Source organism: Hippichthys cyanospilos, chromosome 3 (assembly GCF_059441005.1).
Source record: "Hippichthys cyanospilos isolate Australia breed blue-spotted pipefish chromosome 3, RoL_Hcya_1.0, whole genome shotgun sequence".
Taxonomy (NCBI): Eukaryota; Metazoa; Chordata; class Actinopteri; order Syngnathiformes; family Syngnathidae; genus Hippichthys; species Hippichthys cyanospilos.
In genome coordinates this window covers 22661073-22687632 of record NC_142371.1, presented here as the reverse complement: position 1 = coordinate 22687632, position 26560 = coordinate 22661073, and the positions used below count along the sequence as shown (strand labels likewise).

The window sequence follows — 26560 nt, the reverse complement described above, 5'->3', positions numbered from 1 at the left end:
CGTATTTATTTATTTTTTTTTTTACGTGAAGTTAGTCGACGGGCAGAAATGAACACAGGTGATGTCATAGCAGTGGATATGAAGGCTGCCAGAGGTGGGAGTAAGTTACATACAGCAAGCACCCGCCATAATTAGCTCTTAAATCCGAATATTTAGCATTGCGAAAAGTCGAATTCAGACTAAAATAAAGTAGCCATGTCCTGGTCAAGCAAGTCATAAGTCAAGTCGTGCATGCATTCGCATCGCTCAGTACTTATATACATTCATAAATCACAGAATTTTTTTCATAAACGCAAAACGGTTTCCGTATCGCCCAATCCAAAAGTTGACAATTTATCCGTTAGCTAAACTGTGAAGTTAACATACCTTAGATGTGTCTCTGAGTTGCAAACCTTGCTTGTTGACATTCCCTTTTCATCGATTTTATCACAAAAAAAAAAAAAAGTGTGAATCTAAATCTCCCTCTCCATGATACTCAAGGATAGACCATGAGATTTTATGCGCACTACACACAAAATAAAAATCACATTCCTCATTACACTTTCGTGAAAATGCAAAATTTTCAAAAATGTAAACAGGCAAGACTTGTCACGTCATGTAGTTTGTCAAGTCTTTCACAAGTTTTGGCTGAGCAAATCCAAAGGCTTATAAATGGTGACCTAAAAACCCTGTAAAGTGAAAATTCGTGTCTTCTAAATGTGATGTATCACAAAGAATAGTAATGTCGACAACCTTGCCATTTTTGAATCATTAATAAAAACAATTTAATGAAATGAAGCTTCAAAATCACATGAAACCTTTCAAAAATAGTGTCATGTTTTTGTTATGTCTGCTCAATGTGCGAAAACACGCCTCGCTAAAAAAAATGGATTCTACTTCTTTGAGCATCTTTGTTAATCCTACACGTCCTGGCATGGTTTGCTTGAGGATTTAAATCATGACCCTAAGCAGTTCGTAAAATGGTGGCGCGCAGGCAAGATTTATATTTGCTATGTAGGCCTAGCTACGCCGCTAAAATTGGGCCAGGTGACACACTTAGCATAAATTTCCCTCAAACAAAGAGCTTAAGCACCATCGTTCACCTCAGAGGTTATTTGGCACAATTTTAAGTGAGTTCATTATTGTTACTAGTTGAATTTCTGCCACAAGAGTGTGTCTAGCTATGCTGTTAGCTCGCTAGGTAGCAGTTTGCTAATGCAGCTAGCTAAAATAGTTAACAACACGCTACAGTGATGGAAATTGAACTAGTAAAAGTAATTAACTCAAAATTGTGCCAAATATCCACTGAGCTGAACAAAGGACTTAAGTACTTTTTCTTGTGTGAGGGGAGTGTATGCTAAGTGTGTCACTGGGCCCCATTTTAGCTACGCCCCAAAAAAACAACATGAAAACTAAAAATGTTGGAAAAAAAATTGAATACGAGACATTTTCAAATAAGTTTCATGTATTTAGAAACATCTCTGAGATCAATTTGCAGGGTTTTTAAGTACTTAAAGGCAGGAAAGATGATGTTGGCTCAATGCAGCGTTTGACCATTTTTGCTTTTTGGACCGTGTGAAATGCTTTTGGCGTCGTCGCCACTCCACAAGCGAGCGAGAAAAGAAACATCGCCGTCTCACTCCGCACTGCTCGTAAAGTCATTTAAATGTAGAGCGCAGCGAGCCGGCTCCTAATTAGCTATTAATGACAACCAGGCCGCCGCGGACGACCCGACACGACCGAATGATAATTTGTCGACGCTCTGGAGAACATTGTAATCCGCTACACGACTCTCCAGTCACAGACTTTGTGTTCTTTCGAGCTAATCGTGAAACTAGAGCTTTTCCTTCATCAGCCGGTTACTGCCGAACATTCGTGACGCTTCCGTCAAGGGGCTAGCTAGTTTGCTCGTATCACAGCTTTGAAACTCGGTCAGAAATACTAACAGTTACATATCACATTCCAATGGTGGCGTTTCAAAAACCCAAAGCATCGAGACAAATGTAAAGAGGCAGCAATGGTAGAAATCAGCACTGGTAGCAAGAAAATACAGAACATCACAAATCTAAACACAAGCCTTTTTTTTTTCTCTCCCGGTAAAAATTTTTGCCCTTATGACGAGGTGGGCGTAAAATTGCGATTGTGACACCTTGATCGCATCTTTGCGCTGTTGGACGCAAGGATTAGGGTTATATTAAATGTTACTGTTCAAATGTAATGATAAATGTACCGAATTTCCCGTACAATATCGGACCATTTCAATCCAGCAATGATTACCCAATACGAGAGCATTACGTAATACACGCACTACGTACGCTGGGAACCAATCAGAGACCATTACATATTCCACATACTAGTACGCTGGAGCGATAAACAAGTCAGAGAACTTTAGGTATTACGTATGGTACGTACGCTGGGAGCAAGAAAACGATCAGAGAACATTACGTATTATATACTGTACGCACGCTAGGCGCTATATACCAATCAGAGAACATTACGTACAGAAGCTACGCTGGGAGTGATAAACCAATCAGAGGACATTACGTTTTAGATTTTGTACATACGCCATGAGCGATAAACCAATCAGAGAACATTGCGCATTACATTCGGTACGTACGCTAGCAGCGATACAGCAATCAGTGAATGCTACATACCGTACGTACGCTGGGAGCGATGAACCAATCAGAGAACATTATGTATTACTTACGCGTACTGTACGCTTGGTAGGATGAACCATTGGATACGTTTCATTGTCGACCGAATGTTTTGAGCACGCGGCTTTTAATACGATGAATCTTTTATATGGATTAAGCCGCATGATTGGGACAACACATAACTGTATTTGTTTTCACGTCATACGTTTGACACGTATAACCCAAGTGCGGTATTTTGTCCAATCCTTTGATTTTTTTTTTTTTTTTTTTTTACATTAGGGCATTTCATATCAAAGGAAAAGCATGGAAAGAAGAACCAAGGGAGCTGAAATTTCACCCAGATGGTGACAACATGTCAAAATTAGACATGGCACGACCACTTAGGTCCGTGACACAAAAAAGATTGTGAGGACCACTGGTGGTACTGGTACAGTAGGAAAATGGGAAATTTAGGTTTTGTGTTTGCGGATGGGGTCTGAGAAATTATTTGATCTCATTTTGCGCTGCTCTGTGTCAAGACGAGCCAAGACATGTTGGATCGCAACTGTTAATCAAAGCGAAAAATGGATTTCCAGCCTGTAGCATCCGTATTTCTACTACCACCTAATTGTGTTTGGTCTGCATAAGTTGACCTTTCGCAAAGACTGCAAAGTAAGGCCCATATAAGGGCAGTCTTCATTTTTAGCCTTTGTGGTCTTGCTAACTCTCAGAATGTGTTGCTTGACCTTTTCCAAAGGCAAAGCTGTGAACAAGGTGTCATGGCTGATGGCGTCTTGTTAAAAAGATGCACAAAAAAAAAAAATACGCCCTTGTCTGAGGAGGAGGTGCTGAGACACAGTGATGGTCGGCAACGAGCTCTTGCTCATCCTCGTTCCTTCCCGTCAAAAAAAAAAAAAAGATGACGCTTCCTCCCAGCGAAGTTGCCCGAGTCCCAGCGACCGCGCGGTATTCTGCACGAACTGCAAAATTGTGCTTAGGAGTTGATATCCCAGACGTATTAAGGCTTTGAAAATCTCAATACCAGACGTGAATTTTTTTTCCCCCAAAACTACCAATGAGATGAAAGAAGTGATGCAAGATGTCTGATGTAGGAGCAGTAGTAAAGCTTCACATATCCACAAAGAAGCACAATCTAAGTCAAAATATCGAAAGAAACGGTCTCAAAGAATCGGCCTGGTATTGATGTTATTTTTTTTCAACCCATTGGATATGTTTAGCTTTTACACTGCGAGAGGGATGGTTCACAAAGAGTCGGAACTATTGTACCGGTATTCAAATTAACGACCTTGACCCACTTAGTGAAAAACATTTGCAAGTAATCGACGGACAAAAGTTTCAAATTGCCGATATGGATTCAAATATAAACACTTTCATATCATTACTAAGTATTTTTTTAAATAAGTGTATTTAAATAATACGTATATCTTGAAGAGATTTGTAAGTTAGGGAGTAGGTTTAGCCTGGGTCGTTACCGGAGAATCTTCATCGCGTTTGAGCCTTTCATCATGCTAATCCTAATTAGACATGATTACAACGTGCGGTGCCGTATGAATTAAAAACTTAATAAAAAATTATTTTCATAGAGAATAAAATGTTGCACTTGTGTGAACATGACCGTATTTTGTCAAGAAATAAATTTTGAATTTTTTGCAAGATACCTTTTGTCTGCTTAATAAATTCTGATTCTGACCCTTTTATGATGCTAATGCCAATTAGATTACAATATGTAGTGCAATAATTAAACGCACGATGCAAAAGTTTAAAATTCAATTTTTTTTTTTTCCTCAGTCAAAAAAAGTTGCACTGACTCCAAAGTGAACGTCAAGAATTAGAAGAGACCTTTTGCATGTGTAAAAATTTGTATAACAACCAAGGGATAGTTTTTCAAAATAGTCGGAATATTTTGACAAGATAATGTACATTTGACAAATAAATATGTATTTATTCATTATTTAATCTTTACTGTTATATCATTTATTTTATTCTGGAAAAGGATATCGCAATATTTTGACAAGGAAATGTACATTTGACAAATAAATATGTATTTATTCATTATTTAATCTTTACTGTTATATCATTTATTTTATTCTGGAAAAGGATATCGCAATATTTTGACAAGGAAATGTACATTTGACAAATAAATATGTATTTATTCATTATTTAATCTTTACTGTGATATCATTTATTTTATTCTGGAAAAGGATATCGCAATATTTTGACAAGGAAATGTACATTTGACAAATAAATATGTATTTATTCATTATTTAATCTTTACTGTGATATCATTTATTTTATTCTGGAAAAGGATATCGCAATATTTTGACAAGGAAATGTACATTTGACAAATAAATATGTATTTATTCATTATTTAATCTTTACTGTTATATCATTTATTTTATTCTGGAAAAGGATATTGGAATATTTTGACAAGGAAATGTACATTTGACAAATAAATATGTATTTATTCATTATTTAATCTTTACTGTTATATCATTTATTTTATTCTGGAAAAGGATATCGGAATATTTTGACAAGGAAATGTACATTTGACGAATAAATATGTATTTATTCATTATTTAATCTTTACTATGATATCATTTGTTTTACTCCGGAAAAGGTGCCGGTATGCTCTAAAAAAAATCAAATCAAATCAAATATTTGCTCTCATTAAAAACCAATCTTTAAATTTTTCCAAAACTTGGACAGTGAGGACTTATTGATGTATTCTCCTTTTTCGATTGACACCAAATGTATACGCTTCATGAACACTGCCCACCCAGTGGATCTTTGACGTCTATAGCCGTCAACGGCAGTGAACGAGTCAAATCCGAAAGGACATAATAATTTATTGCAAAATCTTCCGAGCGGCCGAATTCTCTGTGAACCAACCCTCCCGCATATCCTTTTACTGGGAGTCATTAAGGATACGCGGTCGGCTCTAGCCGCGGTTAATGAAGCCAAAGGGCGGCCGTCGCGAGCAGCAGCGACGGCCCCAGGGCGGACGCCAGCGAGGCGGCCAGCGGCCGCCCGTGGTTGACCAGCCTGAAGGAGATGACCTCCACCTTAAAGCCGTCCTCGGTGGCCATGCAGCGGAAGACGCCCCGCCTCAGGGGCGTGTCCACCGCCGGCCCCAGGACGCAGAAGTCGCCCGAGAAGAGGCAGGGGTAGTTCTTGACGCAGTTATCCTTCTCCCAGCGGTAGGTGGCGTGGAAGGAACGCACCGGGCAGGGCAGGAAGACGGAGGTGTTGGATGGCACCGACACTTCCTTGGGGGAGGTGCGGCGGAGCTTCAGGGCTGTTGGAGAAAAAGCTCGTCTGTTTTCACTCGTTGCCACGCAGGCTTTAACCTATGAGTCGTCGCTCCAAGTGCGAAATGACCGGAGGTAGGAAGCGCCTTTAACCTTTCGAAATATCACTTGGCTAAACTGTTAGCGTAGCCCGACGGTAAAAATGCCACGATTCGTCGATTTTATGATTGATAATGATTTAACGGTAGTTTGAAGAACTTTTTCATTTAAAAATGACCAAACACTCAGAATTTCTGCTTGTTTACGGTAAATAAAAATTCTTTGATGTCTGTCATGAGGCACACTGATTCTCTTTAAAAGAGCTTATGAAATAATTGTCAACATTTTTACCCAACGCTAACTGAAATGGTTATGATTTCCTCCCTATTAATTTGAAATCATTTCAATATTTTAGTATATGGATGGGGATTGTTTTTTTTTAATCTTATTCATCAATCGATCTATTAAAAAAATTGATTAACTTATTATTGAAATAATTTTTGCTGCAGCCCTACAACCAAGTCATTTTTTTTGCCAAGTCAATCAGTTTTCCAATCCAAAATTTTTACTCCACAATAGCCACACCCCACACTTTATTAAAACACCTCAGAATTATTTTAAATTATTTAAAAAAAATGCATTATATCTTAGCTCTACACTTTTCCCTTAATAGTTTATATGAAAGCTAATCCCACCTACTCATTTATATGACTGACAGCTCAACACCTATGAAACATAAACAGAAAATGTTTTTTGAAATTTCTTCGTACTTATCACCAAAAAGCAGAAGAAATATTTGCCATTTAGCTTGAACAATTGTCTACATTTGTAAGGACTGTTGAATAATTGCTTTGCCTGCTTTCCGGGCATAATAAAGTCATTGAGTTGAAGAAAAGGCTGTAAAGCAATTAAAGTGTCTTTGCTGCATAAATACACGAACTGCCAGTCACAGCGGCTGCAGCAGGAGGACTGTAACGCGTCAATAAAATGTGTTGTTGAACTCTAAAATAAGAATAAAATAAGAATAATAAGGGTTTCATGCGACAAAGTTGCGATAAAAAGAACTTGTTCTAAAAAGTGACATGGGACGTCAGTATAAAAAAGTCTATGGTCTTTTTCGGTAGATATGTGCTCGGAGATGCGTTTCAGCACCGTCGGAGGTTACAGTTGCATTCTGGACTGTGAAGTTGGCTTCCATGCAAGAAATGAAGCCGCCCGCAGCTTTTTAGGCATCGGCTCAATTAAGTGATAGTCATCTTTGGACCGCCGGTTTAATTAAGATACAGAGAGCGGTGGAGAGCAGACAAAGGGCTCACCGGCAGCCTCCCCGCAAACGGACGAGTTGGATTGATCCAGATTCTGAAGGAGCATCCTGTTAGGAGAGAACACAAAAAGGACAGATTGCTCTTAAACGCTCTCAGCAAGCAATTAGGTGCAGGCAAGTGTGCTTTAGATGTACAATAAAACATGCAAATGATGCCAAGGCCTCAAAAAGTTGCTTATTAATGTCTTTCATTGGCAGAAAAGACTTTTAAAGTGCTGCGTGTACAGTTTAATTATGGTCAATTACTAGGAGAGCAGAAATTATAGCTATGGAGTTGAGGAATACTAGTGCTTTGAAAGGTTCATTTGTACTATATATATATATATATATATATATATATATATATATATATATATATATATATATATATATATAATAATAATATAATATATTATATATAATATACAGTATATATATATACACACATACACATATATGCGTGTGTAAAGATGTGGAAATATATGTACTTATATTTGTATACAAATGTATATGTATAAATATAAACTTACACATATATATATATATATATATATATATATATATATATATATATATATATATATATATATATATGAATATGTCAATGTTTACATATAGACATATATATGTGTATACATGTTTATAAACATATAAGTGTATATAGATGTGAAAATATATGTACAGCGTACATATATATATATATAAAAAAGTCCATGGTCTTTTTATATATATATATATATATATATATATATATATATATATATATATATATATATATATATATGTATATATATATGTATGAATATGTATATATATGTATGTATATGTATGAATATGTATGAATATGTGAATGTTTATGAAGATATGTGTGTATATATATATATATATATATATATATATATATATGAATATATATATGAATATGTCAATGTTTACATATAGACATATATATGTGTATACATGTTTATAAACATATAAGTGTATATAGATGTGAAAATATATGTACAGCGTACATATATATATATATATATATATAAAAAGTCCATGGTCTTTTTATATATATATATATATATATATATATATATATATATATATATATATAATATATATATATATATATATATATATATATATATAATATGTATATATATAATATGTATATATATAATATGTACTGTACATATATGGATATGTTCATAAAGTAAGTATGTATATACATATGTATTTATGTATGTTTTTTTTAGAAGAGGGCATTTTATATATGTATTGTGTACTGATTTAGTTGCAAATAACTTGTAAATAGTACTAGTAACTTGTAAAGCACCAAATTTCAAATTGTCAATTTTTAAAATAATGTTGATCGCTAAAACACAATGTCACCTTTACATGTGCATTTTTTATTTTTTTTTTACATTTTAAGGACATCTGCATAACTTTAGAAGTCTCCTCAAAAAGATCATCGCCCTTGTATCTTTGGACTAACCGACGGTTTGAATTGTCATCGGCCATCTTGTTGTTTGAGTGAAGGGAATCTTGAGCGATGCACCATTGTTCCAACATACCCTGACGTGACATTATATCCTGGCGGGATGGCGATGCACCTCCTCCTGGCTTTGTCCCAGCCGCAATACGGGTCCCGGGAGAGGATGCATTCGCGGCACGTATCACCATAGCGACCGCAGTCAGCCAGCGGCAGCCGCTGGACCTCCATCGCCGTGGCAACATACAAATGACCCTACGGCAGAACGGCATCGGCTTTTACGCCTGACATCCAATCCAATTGCAATCCATTGGATTTCCCATCAAGATGAGCTATCTTATTTTTAGGCGGGATTCCTGTCTCGATTCGTATCCTCTTTCATAAATCTATAATGGAATAGCAAGTAGCCTCATCCATCTCTATATTAGCATGAATTATTGATTCACAAGAAATTAGAGTGCCCTGGTGTTCTGCCTACCTTTTGGGGGTTGATGGCCATGTTGAGGACAGGCCCCTCATTGCGGAACATGGAGTACTGGGAAATGATAAACACCCCTTCGCTGCTGTGAAGAACTTTGAGGACCTTTCCTTGCTCTGTTAGCAACGATAAAGCAGACAGAATTTGACGTTTTTGCACCACTAAAAACAACATATGTTGATGATTTAATGTCAGAGGTGAAAATACAAAGCATTTTTCAAGATATTTATAGAATTTCTTTCCGCTAATCAAGGTTACTATAAAGGTCAAAAGAAAAGAAAAAATAACCAGCCATACATAATAATTGTTAGCTAGCTTAAGCTTGATGTTATGGCTATTGCGAACCGCTGCTAAGCTGCTACTTTAACATACACAGACCAACAATACTGTACATACCGATACAGAACATATTTTAATTTTGTTTGATTGTTAATGCTAACATACAATGCAAAATTCCAGCCTTCACTAACATCAGCCAAGCTAGTTTTAAACTGTAAGACAACTGCTACTTTAACACACATAAACTAGCATTACAAAGATGGCATATCTAAAATATTCATCCAAGCCATGTAATTTTATCTAAGGAAGGCTCATTACGTTAATAATAGCTTAAAATGCTATACTTCCCTAATTAGCATAATTGACACTAGATACGCCTCAAAACATGTGCTACTTTAACACACATGGAGTGCCAATACATAGATAGCTGACATCAAAGGAGAAATCTGCATTTTAAACACTGTTATTCAACCAAACCATGTAATTTCATCCAACTAAGGCTTCTGTTAGCTGCTAAGATAGCATCAATGTTACAGTAGTTATAAACCTCAAATCAGCTGCTACTTCATCACATAGCAACCGTACTGTACATACATAGCATGAATCAAAGCGAAAAAAGTATTTTACACACCGAAATATTCAATAAATCATATATACAATACACAATGCCTAATAAGCATTAACGTTAAGTTAGTTATAAACATTCAAACCACTGCGAGTTCTACTGTTGCAGCAAGGTATACAAACAAAGCCTACAAAAATACTTATAGGGATTGTCTCTGCATGACAGATAAGTGCAGTATTTTGAATATTTTTGAGTCATTTCCTTCCACTTCAATCTCAAAGTATTTTAGCCAAGGGATGGCACACTCCTTGTAGTTTGATGACTAAACGGTCATGTCATGTTGAAATTGGATATGTTTACACCATCTGGGTGAAATTTCAGCTCCCTGGTGTCTTCTTGCAAAGCTTTTCCTTTGATGTAAAAATGCCTTTGACGTAAATATCAAAGGTTTGGAAAAAATACCACACAAGGGTTAAATTTGGACTTGTCTTTCCCTGTAAAACTCAACAATGAAAATCTGTGACATGGCTTGCGAGATATATATATATATATACACACACACACACACACACATTGTAATGGGTTTGGGTTTAACCTGCTGCCAAAGAAACAAAAACTGACCCAGTTTTTCTTGGTGCCAACGATGAGAATCTAAGATTAGCGGTGAGGAATTTTATATCAGTGGATTTTCCTCTTGAAGATTTGCCTGGAAAATAATCTCAGTGGGACTATTTGCGTCGACCATCCTTTCCCTTTTTTTTTCTGACAATGAGGCCTTTTCATCACATTCCCAGCACGGCTCTTTTGTAGTTTTGCTGTCCTAACTTCTCTTCCTCAAACTTCAAATCCTCTTTTGTCTAAGATAACGTCACTTTTTTGTATTTTTTTTTTTATCTGGTTCATTCTATAAGATGGTCGCTTTCCAGTTTTGTTATCAAGACGGTGGATCAGCAGTAACACGGCAGCAGCAGGCGGCATTGCGGGTGCAAAACGGGTGACAATGCACAACTCCAGCTGCTGAGTGGACGCATTCGTTTTTTGTCCAACAACCGTCTTTATTTGAAAGCTTGCACTCTGAGAGAAAAGGCTAAAACGTTGTGCTGGGGTTTATCTTGGGCAGGCATTTCAGACGGCGAGATCGGATAAAAGAAACGAAAAATCCCACATTCAACCAAAATTACTGTCATGTGACTTTTCCTGATGACCACCATGGGACTGGAGTTTGCAAAAAAGTGGCTTTGGCTAATGCTGGTTCTGGTCAACTCCAACAGACCAAAAAGATACCAAAATTATTTTAAGCAGGGCATGGAAGAAATTTCAGACAATATCTGGCTAATTTACTGTACCAATGTATTATATATAATAATACAGTTGTGATCCCTCTGTATGATGTGATTCACTTTTAACAGCCCAGTTGTTTCATTCAATTATTCAATTGAATTTTTTTGCCCACCTTCTGCATAAGTTTGAATTTCAGCCGTTTAAACAGATTTGAGAAAATGTCTGCTTGCCTTAGAAAAATGTATGTATTAAAAAAAAATCAGACCGTATCAGACAACTAATAAACAAAATAATGTACAGCAAAAATACATAAACAAAAAAATGTAACAAATCAGACAGTATATAAATGGAGACAGTATAATAAAAAAATGAATTAACAAAAAATTCTAACTATAATAAAACAAAAAAACATTAAAAATCAATAGAACGAGCAACAAAAGGAAAGTTAAACTAGACGTAGCTAATAAACAAAAAAATTGTGTAGTAAACCGTCAGACAGTAGAATAAAATAAACATCTAAACAAATGAATAGAGTATTAAAAAACATCTAATAAACAAAGAAAAGTATAATAAATGAAAAACATGATAAAAAAATAAACAAAAAAAACTACCTCTACTTTCTATATGTAACCCCAGCAATCAACATCATATTGCGTAGTATAATTGGGGAATTACGGTACAACCCGGTTTGGTTTACGTTTTGGAGTATAATTATGATTTTTTTTGATCCCGGAAAGGTATTACCAGTTGCCTTTGGGCTCCGGTGATTATCCCAATAAGTAAAAAATGAACCGTCACTCATTGACTGTATTTTATGGGACCGCATGCTGCTTTATTCCTTTTTTTTTTTTTCCGGTGCAGAGTTGTTGCGACAGGCGCAGCGATGTCGCCCAGGACGTCAGACGTCAATGTGCTCCACTTTCTTTTCAGGCCACCGGGTTGCCGCCGCACTTCATATCTCGCCGACAGCGAGAGGCCATCGCCTGGCTGTCTGTCAATTGTTTTCCGCTTTGCTATTTTTAGCTTGGACCGAGTCGCTGGCGTTGGACTGACGGCGCCGTGAATTTGTTTGCAGAGGCTCTAAGCCGATAGATGTGACATCTCCCGCGAACGGCAGAGCGGCGAGAGAGTCGTGCGCAAATATGACTTGTGACGGTTGCCATGGTGATCTCCCTCAGGCGCTAGGCAATTTTCGGAGAACCTTCTTAGAGCCGCGCCGGCTGCGCGGCGTGCATGTTTGATCACGTAGAGATGAAATATCGTACGATTGATGTGCGGAAGGATTAATAACTATGATGACTTATTAATTAGAAGAACTGCAATGAACTTTACTATCGACAGAAAAAAATCGGCCTTGGAATTTTGACTTATTCTGGCATTATCTAATTAATTAACCTTATGTGGTATTTTGACCATTTTCGGGTCATTTTCTACCACATCATTCTCGCAGTATTTTAGCCAAGCGATGGCACGCTCCTGGTATTGTGCTGACTATGTGGTTGTACCATGTGGAACTCTTACATGTCGTCACCATCTGGGTGAAATTTCAGCTCCCTACTGTCATATTTCAATGCTTTCCCTTTAATGTGAAATGTCTTTGATGTAAAAATCAAAAGATTGGACGAAAATACAGCACAAAGGCTCAGGGAAACGTTGCTTTTTACATAGATGTGATTGTGTTTGTATTTTAGTGTTTAATAAGGTTCTGCATGTGTGTGAATTTTATTTTATGACACCATGATTGTGGACGATAAGATAAACAATGACTTCTTGGCCATGTATTTTGCTTGCTATGGTGTGAAAATGTTGGATGTATTCGACATGGAGAGGCGCAATAATCAATCGATTAATCGACAATCATAATCAATCGTTATTTTTAATCATAGATTGTTTAGAGACCTTAAGTTGTTCAATTGAATTTATGCCTCTAAATAGTATGATTTATTTAGTCCTGTATGGAAGGATAGTAATTATTAGTGTTCAAAACATTACCTTTGGCTGACAATTTTTCCTTGTTCTGTTTACATGTACATAGAAAAACATGTGCCAAAAAAAAAAAAATCTACAAATCGTTTTCGCTCCATGGCTCCGTGAAGCCCGGTTTTGAGAAAAACACAAAACAAACATTTAGCGTTTTCGTTTGTCTTTCAGGATTCAAAATGGTGTATTTCGTAGAAAATACCCTAAAAATATGAACCGACGCCATTTCACTGTGAATTTTCTGTCTGACCAAATTGTTTTTGTAAATCTTTTCAACTCTGAGATGCTTTTCTGATAAAACATCAAATGACCTGACCTAATTTAGGCTTCATAACCTCAATTGGCACCAACTCAAGGTAAACATTTATTATTACTATACAACAGACACTATCAGATCCAGACGGCGATGTTACCTGTCCCGAGGTAAAGAACGCTGTAGTGCTCGTCGTTCACGGCCAAGACGATGTCGGCAACCGTGTGTGTGATTTGATCGTCCGTCGGCAGGTCCAACGGGGCCACGCCCACCGGCCGGATCACATCTTCGATTTCCGGGTGATATCGGATCACGCCCAGGTTTTTGATGTCATTGTGACCTCCCGCTGTGGAATTCTTTCGACCGCACTGTAAATCAGAAGCAGCTTTATCAGAACCGGCCACACAGGAAGGCTACCAATTGTAACCTGAAGCAGAACCACGTTTTTTTACAGTGTTTACAATATACAGTTACCTTTATTGCCTGGCGGGTGTGCAGGAAAAGCCTGGCATACCACCAATACATTTATGAATACTTCAACTACAAATGCTTACCGTCCCAGGTCGGTTTCCGATGAAGGAGCTGCTGTAGCCCTTCAGCTTTGATGTGGAGAAGGCCTTGTCGATGTCCTCTATAGAGTAGGCGCAGATCACGGTTCTTCCCCTGTAAAAGGAGATCCGCAAGTTAAATTCTTGACATAGATTCCGGTTCTTCCGCGGGAAAAGAAAAAATGGGAGTGCCGAACGATAAGGTTGCGTTCCAGCTCACCAGGCGTTGGAAAAGAGGCCGTACATCACGCCGGCTCTTTTGTCCTGAGCGGTAAGAACCACTGCCTGCTTCATGTTGTTGTATTGCTGCTGAGTGTTTCCGGCGCCGCACATGACCCGCGCCTTCATGAAGGTGGTCCACGAATCGGCCAGCAGCGCCTTGATTCCGCCCTCGTCCACCTGCCCGGGAAATGTTACATTACAGTAGGTGACAGATCTGAAATGCTGCTCCTACAACTGCTTTGCTGTGATGGGAATTTGCAAATGCCTGAACTCAAATCTGTCCGTTTCATTCATTGTTCATTTATATACAACTTTGTCGTTATTGTTCATTACAGTTTATTATAGTAGTAAATCGAGTCGTGGTGAATATATATATATATATATATATATATATATATATATATATATATATATATATATATATATATATATATATATATATATATATATATTAGTGATATATACAGTATATATTTCTCAAAACACACATATGTATTTATAATTATATAATATAATATTCACTTTTTTTTTTTTTGGTTTGCTTGTCCGTCCGTCCCCCCCCCCCAATCAGCATAAGTGTTGTTACCATGCAGATCCGGCCGATGCGGGCCCTGTACGGCTCCTCGTCCACTCGGGCGGTCTTGTTGATCTCGCTGAAGAAGAAATAGATCTCCTCCTTGTACTTGAGGGACGACGGGATAATGGCGGCTCCGGCAAATTGAGGGTCTGGGTGGAGAGATTTAAACGTCAAATGATGACCGTAACCAGTACAGAACTTGTCGAAAGCAGCTCGGTCCCACTCAATGATGTGCGATATAATTTTTCACCATCACCTAAACCATAAGCAGAGCGAGAAGCTCCACACTCCTTTGTTCCCATGTGACTCCTCCCACTTACTCAGCAGCCAAATGTTCTCCGTTTTCAGGAGCTTCTGGGGCCCGAACGTGCGACGGATGGAGCCCGTGTGACCATCCACCGCGGACATGGCCGAGTACAGACTCCCATCTGAGAAGAGAGCGACAACAGCAGGTAAGAAAAGGCCAAAATGGAGTCTGATGAATGACTCAGGGAGAGAGAGCATTAAGCACAGAACCCAAGTAGAAACCCCGGGGGCTCAACACAATAAAGATGAAGTAGAGGCGAAACGGAGGCAGGCTGACAGCCCACAATACACATCAGCCCTAATTCTGCATCGTTTCCATAGCGATCGCCATTAAACCCGGAATAATTAAGAGCCCATTAGCTCATCCGCTGTTATGTGGCGAGTACATTATGATGATGTCATGTAACAAAAGAATCTCATTTATTTGCATGCCAGAATGGGTAAACTCCACTAAAATGTACCCAAATGGTTCTCGATGACCTGAGGTCCCGGGGTAGAATGAGGTAAGTTGTGGTTCTCTTCCTACTCCTTTGAACATATAACTGATAGTAATTCATATCTATTGATCCTTTCTTTAGGTTTTGTTTATTTCAATGAGTGTCTATATGTTCAATGATTCAAATCGTTAAATCAGTTTCCATTGTTTTTGAAGAAATTTTTGAGTATCAAAGTACAATAGCAGTGATATCTGCACTGTAAATGATATATTGGAGAAAATATTAGTGTTACCGAGCATTAGTGGTATCGATGTTTGACATCCATGGTTATATATTTTGTGTGTAGTTTCAGTGGTATCGGTACTTGGTACTTCTGTCAGAGAAAATAGTGTGTGTGTGTGTTTATTTTCCCCCCTTATATTTTCAAATTGAGAGCAAATCAATTGGAAAATGTAGCAACATTACTTTTTTTCAATTGTCTACTGTAATGAATATATATTGTGTTTAGCATGATGGCGCCCACCGTGGTTGCCGTCTTCTGTTCGCTGAGGTGAACAGAGTAAGAATTTCACTGTGTGGTTTCGTGCTATACACGTGAGAATAATTCTCTCCAATCTGCCGGCGACTAGTCAGCAGTTGCACAATCATTATCTAACATCCCTAATTTGAACACGTATTAAATAAAATTCTAATCTTTATATACAATCATTTCTGCAGGATTTTCATCCCACAGTTTCTTATGGTGCATGGAAAAAGCGTGGCCTTTTTTTTTTTCATTTTGTAATCCTGATTTGCTTATTTACTGTCATTAACTGCCATTGTTGTAAAAAAAAAAAAAAAATCAATTCGACCAGGCAGTGACTGCCTGCACAGTTAAGAATGGTTCTTCGACGCATATGATCGTCAATGGCAGTGAATGAGTTAATTTCAACTACCTAATGCTGAACACCACTAACAAGCTCGATGTTAACGAGTAGACTCGTACAATTTCACTAGCAGCAATCTCATTGGCTCAAATAGTTTTCGGCAAGCGCCACCTCGTTTCTATTCACCAGCGCAACGTTTTAATCGGCCGATCGTTACGGGAGGTCCTGATTAGAAACTCGGCCCATCCATCTCCTAATTGCCGAGCATCCCGCAGTGCAAACTAACTTGAGTTTTGTCTTGCGTGACAGACGGGGAAAAAGGTCAAACAAACTCTTAAGTGGCACCAGCCCACAATATTGCCACAGAGGCCAAAGAGTCCACTCTGATTGGTGGTTAATCAATCACATGATTGATGATGTCACAGATATAAAATCGCTATAAATAACTCGATGAAGCAATTCCTGGAGAAATTGTGTGTGATTAATGAAAGCTTTATGGGAATTATGGATTTTATTAAAGTATGAAAGATTATGGGGTGTGATTATTGAAACCTGTACAAAAATAATGGGCTGTTATGGAATATAATTATAGGAGTGTGTGGGATGATGTGAAATGCTTTTTAATCGGGGAATATAATTGAAGGATTTTTACTTATACGGAATGAAATGGAACAGTGTGGAGTTGTAAAAGTTTTTATATTTTTTCCTTTTTTTTTGCTATGATTTAAAAAGTAATTGTAGTAGGGAGTAACTGATTAATATTAGAAGTTTAGAGTCAATCAAATAGTGGAAATTAGAGGAATAAACAGCTATTTGATTGTTTTTTTTATTTTGAAATGTTGAAAAAAATGTGGTTAAACGGTTTAAAGTTGGAACAGGTTGAAAAATGTAGAAATCAAAGGAAAAAAATGGAAACATTTTGATTTCTGGTTGGCTAGTAAAGATGAGCTGAAAATTGGGAATGTGAAAACACCAGAAAAATTAGATTTTTGTTTTTCAATTCGAAAATTGAACATTTTGTTATGAGGCAAACTTTGGAATAGTTTGCATCAAAAAAAAATATGCAAGAAATGGAAAAAATTCAAATGTTTATTTGAACCCCACCCCTTATTTGTCATGAGAAATTAACAGACATTTTGTGGCTATATTTGTAAAAGTGTTCATTATAAAAAAAAATTTTTTTAAAAAAACGGAAGAAATAGGAATGTGTTGAAAATGAAAGGTTGGGAGTAAGTTGAGAAATGTACACGTGGTTTAAGAATGAACAAACAGTGGGATGAGAAAAATGATACTCATGAAAGAGTTGATAAAAGAAAAAAATCTGAATTTTTGCTATTTCGAAATGTGGGAATGTTGCAAATTGCCAAGTGACTGAGCTGAGCATTTAGTCTTTGAATGGGAATAATTTTTAACTCATTTCTGGTGGGAAAAATGTTGAATTGTGGCAAAACAGTCAAAGTTCGAAATGTGAAAAATTATAGCCTGTGAGGTGTGAATCTCTGGAGCATGATGAAGTTTGAATTGGTCAAGAAATTAAAAAAAAAAATGCCATAACGTAGAAATAAATAAATAAATAACGGTAAAATTGCATTTTCATACCGTAATTCAATCACAAAATTCTTTTCCAAATATGATTTGTGTACTTTGCCTTAAAATTGATCCTGACACGTTTGTACAAGCTATCGTTGCCTCGGTAGCTTGACAAAACATCAGCGGAATGAAACCATCCTACACAATTTTATACCAAGAAACCTTGATAGCATAGTTTGAAAAAAGCCCAATTGAATCTCCTTCCTTGATATTGTCCGGTTAATGTGTGGAAAATGTTCCTCCCGGAGCCCCAAGCCACCAAGATGCGTTGACCTCGTGAGAATGATGCGAAGCAACCGCGCTTAATTTGCTCCGATGGTTAAGCATAAACGTTTTTTTTATACGAGGCGGCGCACGCCGACCGTGACGCCGAAGGCGTTTCGGGCTCATACGGGGCGCTCGCGCTGCTTTACCTGCGGGCAAGCTGATAGACCTCTGCGAGGGGTACGGCGGGGAGATGTCGGAGGCCGACGCGATCTGTCCGACGCCCTGGACGTCGGTCAGCACCGTGTCGTTAACCTGCGTGGTCGCAAAATTGCCAGTCGGTCACTTGCCCTTTTCAAGCCTTCCAAACCTTAAATGTGTAAGATTTACAGCGTTTTTCATTAGACGGTGCTGCATTTACCATTCTCCGTAGCTATAACAGACTCCGGGGGGGTGCCACCCCCCCCATGTAATATCATTTCATGATAACTAGCACTACGATTACATATAAAACATACTGTTGGTCGTTAAGAACACATTCATTTGCAAGTTTTTTTAAATTTAGTATCGTTTGTACTTTTTTAGTGAAAAACGGTCTAAATCTTACACATTGTCCCTTTAATGTGAAATCTTATCCCAGTCTTTCATCTTTGATTTGAAACCTAAATTTATAAGACGAAATCAAGCTGTACAATCTATTTTGAAAGCCTAGCTACATTTTTGGAATACAAATGCAGATTTGGAGACATATTTTGAAATCATTTCTTAAATTATAATTAGGGTTGGGCTTGTGCCATTACAGAAGAGTGGGGCCAATACCTTAAAATAAGGCATGGTATCTGATTGAGACCGATACTTGTTATCGATACTCGCACAACATGATTTTATTGATACTCACAAGGTACTGACAACGGCAGCAGATACTAGTATTGCCCGTTCTGCACACTTTTACAAACACAAATTCGAAATTACAACTGTGAAGAATAGAATGTCTCCAATTTAGTTAGAAAAACACATTTAAGGAAAAATGTTGTTTTGGAAAATATAGTTCTTTCTTTAAAATGATCTCTTTTTTTTTTAATTGGATATTAGTATGAGTGCTCTGGTTACATGGTATCCATATCTGTGACCACTCGAGATTTGAGTACTCAACTGCTATTGGTCTGAAAATAGTAGTTCAGGCTTGGTGGTATTTTGTTTATGCTCCAATTTTGAAGCAATTTATATGTTGTTGTAAAAGAAATCGTCATTTTATAGGATATGTTCAGAAACTGTTTTAAAATCAACAAAACAATATATTTAAAGGTTTATGGTTGCAATTTGATGACAAAAAATGTTTAATATTTAATTGAATCATATTTGTATTCTTTTAAACTCTTGATTCAAAGTATTTTCTCCATAAATCTTTCCATAAAATCACCTTTCATACTACTTTCCATAAATCACCTTTATTATACATTTCTGATTGTAAAGTTTAACTTATTTGTTTGTTTTGTTAACATTCCTTTTATCACAGCTCCATCTAGTGGATGCGTAACACAACCCCAGCCACTACTGTAGCTTCTATTCCATGTGCCTTATAATGCACTTCACCCTATATACATGAAAACTGTTTTAAGATCGGCCATTCGTTGAGGGTGCGCCTTATAGTGTGGAAAATACAGTAAATAAATTTGCTGATGATTGGTACCGGTCACACTTAGCCCAAATTTGCTTAGAAATGACCATATTTGTATTTGAGGGACAATAAATAAGTAATAAAATATTGAAAGAAAATGAAACCACATTGTGATCATATATGCTGAGAAAGCTTGGATTATTAACAATGGCGTCAACAAATTTTGCGTGAGGCCTACCAGCATCCAGCAGCGAGGACTGCCGGCGTTTGTCCCGCATACGATGAAAGTATCATTGACTTTCTCGATGACCGTGATGAAGTTGTCGCACTCCAGCTGCCATGCAAAAAGACAACGCGAGTGAGACGCGGAAGCCGCGATCGGGTATGAGTCTGAAGAGAGGCCATGATGCAAACATGAGGATGGGATCCCCCAGGGGTTGGTTTGAAGAGGCGCCGGATTTTTTTTTTTTTTTCTCCCGGCGGCTGATCTCAAATCTAAAATGGGGCATCAGTTTTATTTACTGCTGGTTGTGCATCAGTAAAGTTGCTTTCAATTGTTAAATTCACTGCAGCAGCATCAGATGTTCCACACCCAAACCCGTTGAAAAACGTAATATACACGTTATTGGTAGTGAATGAGTTGACTTCACCCAATATATCGAAAATATCGAAAATTTGATCAAACCGGAATACCGCCGACATCATTTGAGCTCTACATCAAATTCCCATCTTTGCATTTCGAGTACGTTGTGGCACCAACCTCAAAGACCGACAAAGGTTATGATGATGATTGGAGATGATGAAGATGAAGACTGGAGGGCAGACGGGCATAAAAGAAATTGATTCTACCTCCAAGGGTGCCGCCTTGGCCTTGCAAGTGTCAATGGCGGTCTGATCCGACGGGGCCGGGATCTGTTGGAAGATTTAGCAAGATGCGCTAGTTAACATGGCTGCACAATTGTTACTGCTTGTAAAGCTGATGGAAAAATGGACAAGCTGTCTTATTTAAACATATGAGGTAATTAAGCAAACTTCTTTTTTGGTTTTATTGAAACCCCATACACCGATTGACTGAGCTAAAGACCCTTTTCTGCAGAGTATCAGTTCTGACTCAGATTGTCTTTTTGACTTCAGTCTCTCTTATTGACAAAAGCTAAATCTTACCAAGGGTAATGCCAGTTTTATGCCAGTATTACACAGGTGTTAAACTCAAGGCTTGGGAGCAGATTCTGATGGACCAGATCATTTTATGGGACTCATGAAGGATGACACCTTTCTTGCTAAAATACTGCAATTGCAAATTGTCTTCATTCTGACTCACATTGACCTATTGCTAGCATTTTTTTTTGCAATCCAAATGAATGGGAAAACACGCAAGTTTTTTTTTTTTTTACTTATTAACTTTTTCTAGTTCTAGTTGCTAGTATAACTAAAAATGCTTTGATGGACCGTTTCTGGCTTCTGGGCTGACTTTGACACAGAAGCAATTTTTTGCTACTCAAACTAAGTTACCTTCATTCACCACAGTTTTTAATAATTTTGAATTCTTAAGTCTGAAATAGATACTTTTATGTTTGTATATTTAGAGAAAAAAATGCAGTTTTTTTTACACCTTCACTTTTTATTCACTTACCTTGCGGGTAAGTAACAATTTAAAATAGATGATGGTCCGCAAAAGGCCCCTGGGCCATATTTTGGACACCACTGAGCCACATCATACCCGTGAGGCAAAACTAGATTGATAAATGCCTGTTCATATTGGTACTAATTACATTTTTTTTTTCTTTGTACATAGAGCAACAATGTGCTAAAAACCTAAAGTCGAATCTTCATAGTTCCAGGAATTTGAGAAAAAGACAGAACAAACTTTACAGCATAATATTCGGTTTGCTTAACTCAATCATTGCCACTGACTGCTATAGAAATTAAACAGCCATTTGCAGAGCTCCCGGTGAATAAATTAACTCATTCACTGCCATTTACAGATATACAAGTGAAAAATACATTTCAACTGACCTTGCAGCGCATGAGTTAAAATCCATGTACTAAGTCAATTCAGCGCACCAGTAGAATAAATGTCTTACAACTATTTTTTTCCACTGTTTTCTGACGTTTTGGCCCGAACCCGCCGACCCTTCGCATTTCAGCAGACAGATGCATGCTTGCTCTTCCTCCTCGCTCAACTTCTTTGCACTTGTGTAGCTGACACATCCTCCACAGCACTTGGACCACGTGTTCATTAAACACGTAGGAGGCAGCAGTCCAAATCTTACTGAAATATTTCTCGTCGAGCTTTAGTAGCAAGACTTGTCAATATGCTGGATGCTTCATTATGTAAACTGTCACGTGCTTTAAAAAAAGAAAAGAAAATCGACTTGACAAAGCAAATGCCGCCATAGCGACAAACAATTTCAAATTAAATGTTTTTGAACTCATTCACTGTGATTGACATCTATATGCGAAAACATTATGACACGTTGTAATTGTGCAGACAGAATTTATTGCTTTATCTCTCCAACACACTTTGAAAAGATTTCACTTTAATAGACAGATGTATTAAAAGATACTTTATAGCCACTTCTACTTGTCTCGCGCTTTGGGAAAATTTGCTGTTTGTACATGCATGCGGTCTTTATAGACCCCAAGTTATTTATATTAACTGCACATTTACTTTTAAATTCATATAATTAAATCTATCGTTTGATAAAATCCTGGCCATCCTTCACTGATTTTTTTTGACACATTGGAGTCAAAAATAGAAAAAAAAAATCAGGCTAAGCCCCTGACACTCAGATTTTCAAATAAGAGGTCAAGTGTGAATGCTTCAACTTGTATTTGGCACGCCCAGCTAAACGTTAATTGTTAAACTGACACAGGCAACAAAAGACAATTAAAAATGATATATTTAAACACCAAAAGCATAAATTAAGTCTTGTAGCTCCATCTTATAGAGGACAGGAGCATTTTCAGCAGTTAAAGGGATTCTCTAGCAAACACAGTTCAATTGACTTCCAGGGTTAGCATAGTTAGCAATATTAGCAAATGTTGGCACTTATTTTTGAAATTGTCTGACGTTACGCCATTTGATGATATCGAAAAATAATTTTTTGAAAATATAGCTTCTGGCAGCCATTTTGAAGTCATGTGACCTGAAGCCGCGTTTTGATTGGCCCTCAGCACGTAGCTCATGTAGCGTAGCGTTTAAGCAAACATATGCGACGCCCTCCTCGCGTTGATTTGTCAGCATGAATAAACCATGAATAAAAACAACAAAAAAAACCCTACCAGCACGTCGCGTACGCCTCGGTTGCTGAAGGTGAGGACGTAGATGACTGCCTGGCCGCCCAAGTACAACGTGTCGCTGCCCTCCTGATGGTACATGCTGATGTAGTTTTCCGGTTTGTCAAAGTGGAAGCGAGATGGTTCTGAGGGGTTCAGACAACAAGGCATTACACAAAAGATATATATATATATATATATATATATATATATATATATATATATATATATATATATATATATATTATATTAGAGCTGTAAAAATGAATCAAGTAAACAGGAAATAGTCTAATTTCTGGAGTCCTTTGAGAAATGTGTTTAATTAATCTTTGTGTTGAATCAAAATTTGACGTTTCTCTGTAATTTGGGAAAACGGCGACCAGGGATTGAATCAGTATCAAAAAGGTCAGTGAGTACATCCGTCCCTCGTGTAATATTGCTTGTCATGTTTTTCAGCACTAAACAGAACAAAATGAACCACAATAAACCACTCTAAATGAGAAAAAACTGTTTTGTAATGCACATCAATGCAAATTTGTATTTAATCCAATTATTTGTTTAATTGGAGGGATAACTATATATATATATATATATATATATATATATATATATATATATATATATATATATATATATATATATATATATATATATATATATATATATATATATATATATATATGGTAAGCAGCTAAGACTTGATTGTCCATTAAAGTATTTGTATTTATTTGGTAATGGGTCCACTGCATGCGCCACATACACAGATCCACACAATATCTGACACGCATAGGGCGAGTTGTCTGTGATTTTTTTTTTTTTTTTAGGGCCTACATTCTGGGCTCCACTATAGGACCCAATCGACTAATTGCAACACCATAAAGTGTTTTAAGGTTTTTAAAATGTTTTAAGATGTTTAAAACCCCTGGAAATGATTTTAAATTGCAAAAAAAAAAATCTTGTCTGGAAGTTCAACAGTGAACAATTTGAATAAACCTTATCAAGATATACAATACATCTACAATTTCCTCTCTTGCATTTTCAAGCTAGTCCATTTTAGTGGGCGTCATCCGCTAAAACTCATGTATTAAATACGTGTTCAAATGTAATTGCGAGTACTTTTAGGAGCGCGCTAAAAGATGAGCGTGAGATCCTTGGTGATTTATGTGCTGAATTATCCCTGCCCCTGTGAAAAAACACTTCAGAGATAAGCGTGAGAATGAATGTTGTGCTTGTGAGCTGTATTTGTTGTTGTATTCATTAAAAATGTACAATGGCTACAATGCTGACGCGGTCCTCGCAGGAGCCTTTCAACACTTAATGAGATTCTCAAGAAAAACACGTCATTAGGCTGTCGAGATGGCAAAGAAAACTAAGATGTTTTTGTTTGAAAATAAAAGAGGAAATGTATGGGTCGAAAATTAATAACATTATAGTTATATGGGTAGAAATGTTGAAATACCGAATCAGTTTTTGGACAATCAGACGGCAACACAAAGGCTGAAATCTGCAACCTTTGTGTTGCCGTCTCAATCTAACTGTGCATTCAGTAGGCTCTGGATTGACAATTTTTTTTATTTTCATTTTCGGTGAGGGGTAATAAATCAGAAGTTGTATTTTAAATCACCTTTCTGCATTTAAATGAATGGACGTAACATTAATCTGTTCAAGGCCCTCCCTAAAATGTCCCACAAAAATGGTTGTGTTGTAAGTTTTAACAAGAAAAATTGAACTCAGCGTTCTGCTTCTATTGTGAAAAGCCTGAATGCTTTGTTTTCCGATTTTCTTTTATTCCTCCCACTTTTTTGATCTGCATCTCATTCTAACTAATCAAACCTTTTCGCATCATTCCAATATGAATGTGTTTGAAAAAAATATTTTTTTTTGCAAGGGATGAAAAAAAATAGACATGTATATTGCTATATTGCAAGTCTACGTGTGTTGCGCCACTGTTTGTGTTCTCCGCTATGCTGCTTATGACAATCCGCTACCACCATTTAGCACAGGTTAAATTTTGTCGGTTTCATCCCAAAACCAAAAAAGAATAAAAAAATGAGCCCGGCAATTATTTGTATCTGCAACAACTCAAGTTATGGTTTGCTACAGCTGTATTTTATTGATAGCTGTTCATGGGACCAAATGACAGTGCACATATTCCCCAAATTTTGTGTGACCTCCTTAGATGGTCAACTGGGGACTCAAAGCAGGACCTCACATCTACTGCTTCTGAATGCTTCACCTTGTAGTCTGCTTGTCTGGTGAAATTATGCAGTGTGTGTGTGTGTGTGCGCGTGCGTGTGCGTGTGTGTGTGAGTGTGTGTGTGCGTGTTCTGCATTGCAATGAATGTTGACGTGCTTGTACGTCATCTTTAGTACCGTGTTTGTCTACGCTCATTTTATTGGGGTGGGGGGGCGTCAGAAGATCTAGAAAATCCAGATTCAGCCCACACACACACGCACACACTCTCTACATACATTAGCAAGATGTGTGAGGTGTAAAAATGCTAGTGGAATAAATAACGACGAGGGGGGGGGGGGGGGGGGGTGTTCACGCAGTCTTCCTCCCCCTCCTCCTCTCTTCCAAGCGCGCGCACACACACACACACACACACTGACATTGTCGTGCACGTGCAATTTGTGTGATTTGATGGCCGGTGTTGGTTGCTGCAGCCGCCTCGCTCGTCCCCGCATTGCAGCCCCGCAAGGACGCGGGGAGCAGCGCGCCGCCTCCACTCGGCCATATTTCACGTCAAGGGTGCAGCCGAGCTCACTCGTGTGTGTATGGAGGATGGAGGTTGTGTGTGTCTGTGTGTGTGTGATTGAGAGGCGTCCCGGTGCGCTAATTGTAAAAGCGCGCACGAAGCATCTTGCGTTCATTTGGAGGTTGACGCTCACCATGAAGAAAATCTCCATAAATTGTCGGATTATTCAATAACCCCCTCCCCCCTAATATTAAAAAAAAACGATGTAATTAATTTAATTGATTTAGGCAGCAGGACTAATCCAATTGCGCTCACCAAGCGTCCAATCTCAATTGCGCGTGTGGGTAAAAAAATAAAATAAAATAAAAAATCTTGTAGAAGTGGGATCATCGTGAAAATGCAGCTGTGCTTACCGTGCACCACGAATTTGAGCCTGGCCGGTTTTGCCGTCACATCGGCGGCAAAAAGCCCCAAGAGAAGGAAGAAGAGAAAGAGGAGGAGGTGATGATGCTGGAGCGCGTTCATCTTCATGCTCATCATCGCCGAAATGAACCTTCGGAAGACAGTCCCGAAAATTGAGAGCAATGATTTAGAGGAATCAAAAAAAGAATAATTAAAAAAAAAGAAGAGTTCTCTACTCCGCGTTGACAGCGTGGCGTTCTCGGTGCCGGATGC

General features: G+C 37.7%; 1 protein-coding gene across 1 annotated transcript; it reads right to left on the bottom strand.

Moving 5' to 3' along the window:
• Positions 1 to 5014: 5014 nt before the first annotated feature.
• LOC148426328 (semaphorin-7A) lies at positions 5015 to 26560 on the bottom strand. The gene is made up of 14 exons (XM_088409488.1): positions 26299 to 26560; positions 23193 to 23332; positions 20757 to 20819; positions 20146 to 20241; positions 18499 to 18604; positions 15207 to 15314; positions 14896 to 15035; positions 14308 to 14486; positions 14094 to 14202; positions 13700 to 13907; positions 9182 to 9297; positions 8786 to 8958; positions 7237 to 7292; positions 5015 to 5928 (listed from the first exon to the last, which is right to left on the bottom strand). Exons 1-14 carry the CDS (start codon positions 26423 to 26425, stop codon positions 5582 to 5584), a joined length of 1968 nt encoding a protein of 655 aa, XP_088265614.1. The 5' UTR covers positions 26426 to 26560; the 3' UTR covers positions 5015 to 5581.

Coding starts and splice junctions, on each gene's coding strand:
- LOC148426328 (XM_088409488.1), bottom strand. CDS start 26,425: ATGATGAGCATGAAGATGAACGCGCTCCAGCATCATCACCTCCTCCTC. Junction 15,315..18,498: donor GTCTATCAGCTTGCCCGCAG/GTAAAGCAGCGC, acceptor CTCTCTTCTCAG/ATGGGAGTCTGTACTCGGCC. Junction 8,959..9,181: donor TGGCCATCAACCCCCAAAAG/GTAGGCAGAACA, acceptor GTTCTGCCGTAG/GGTCATTTGTATGTTGCCAC.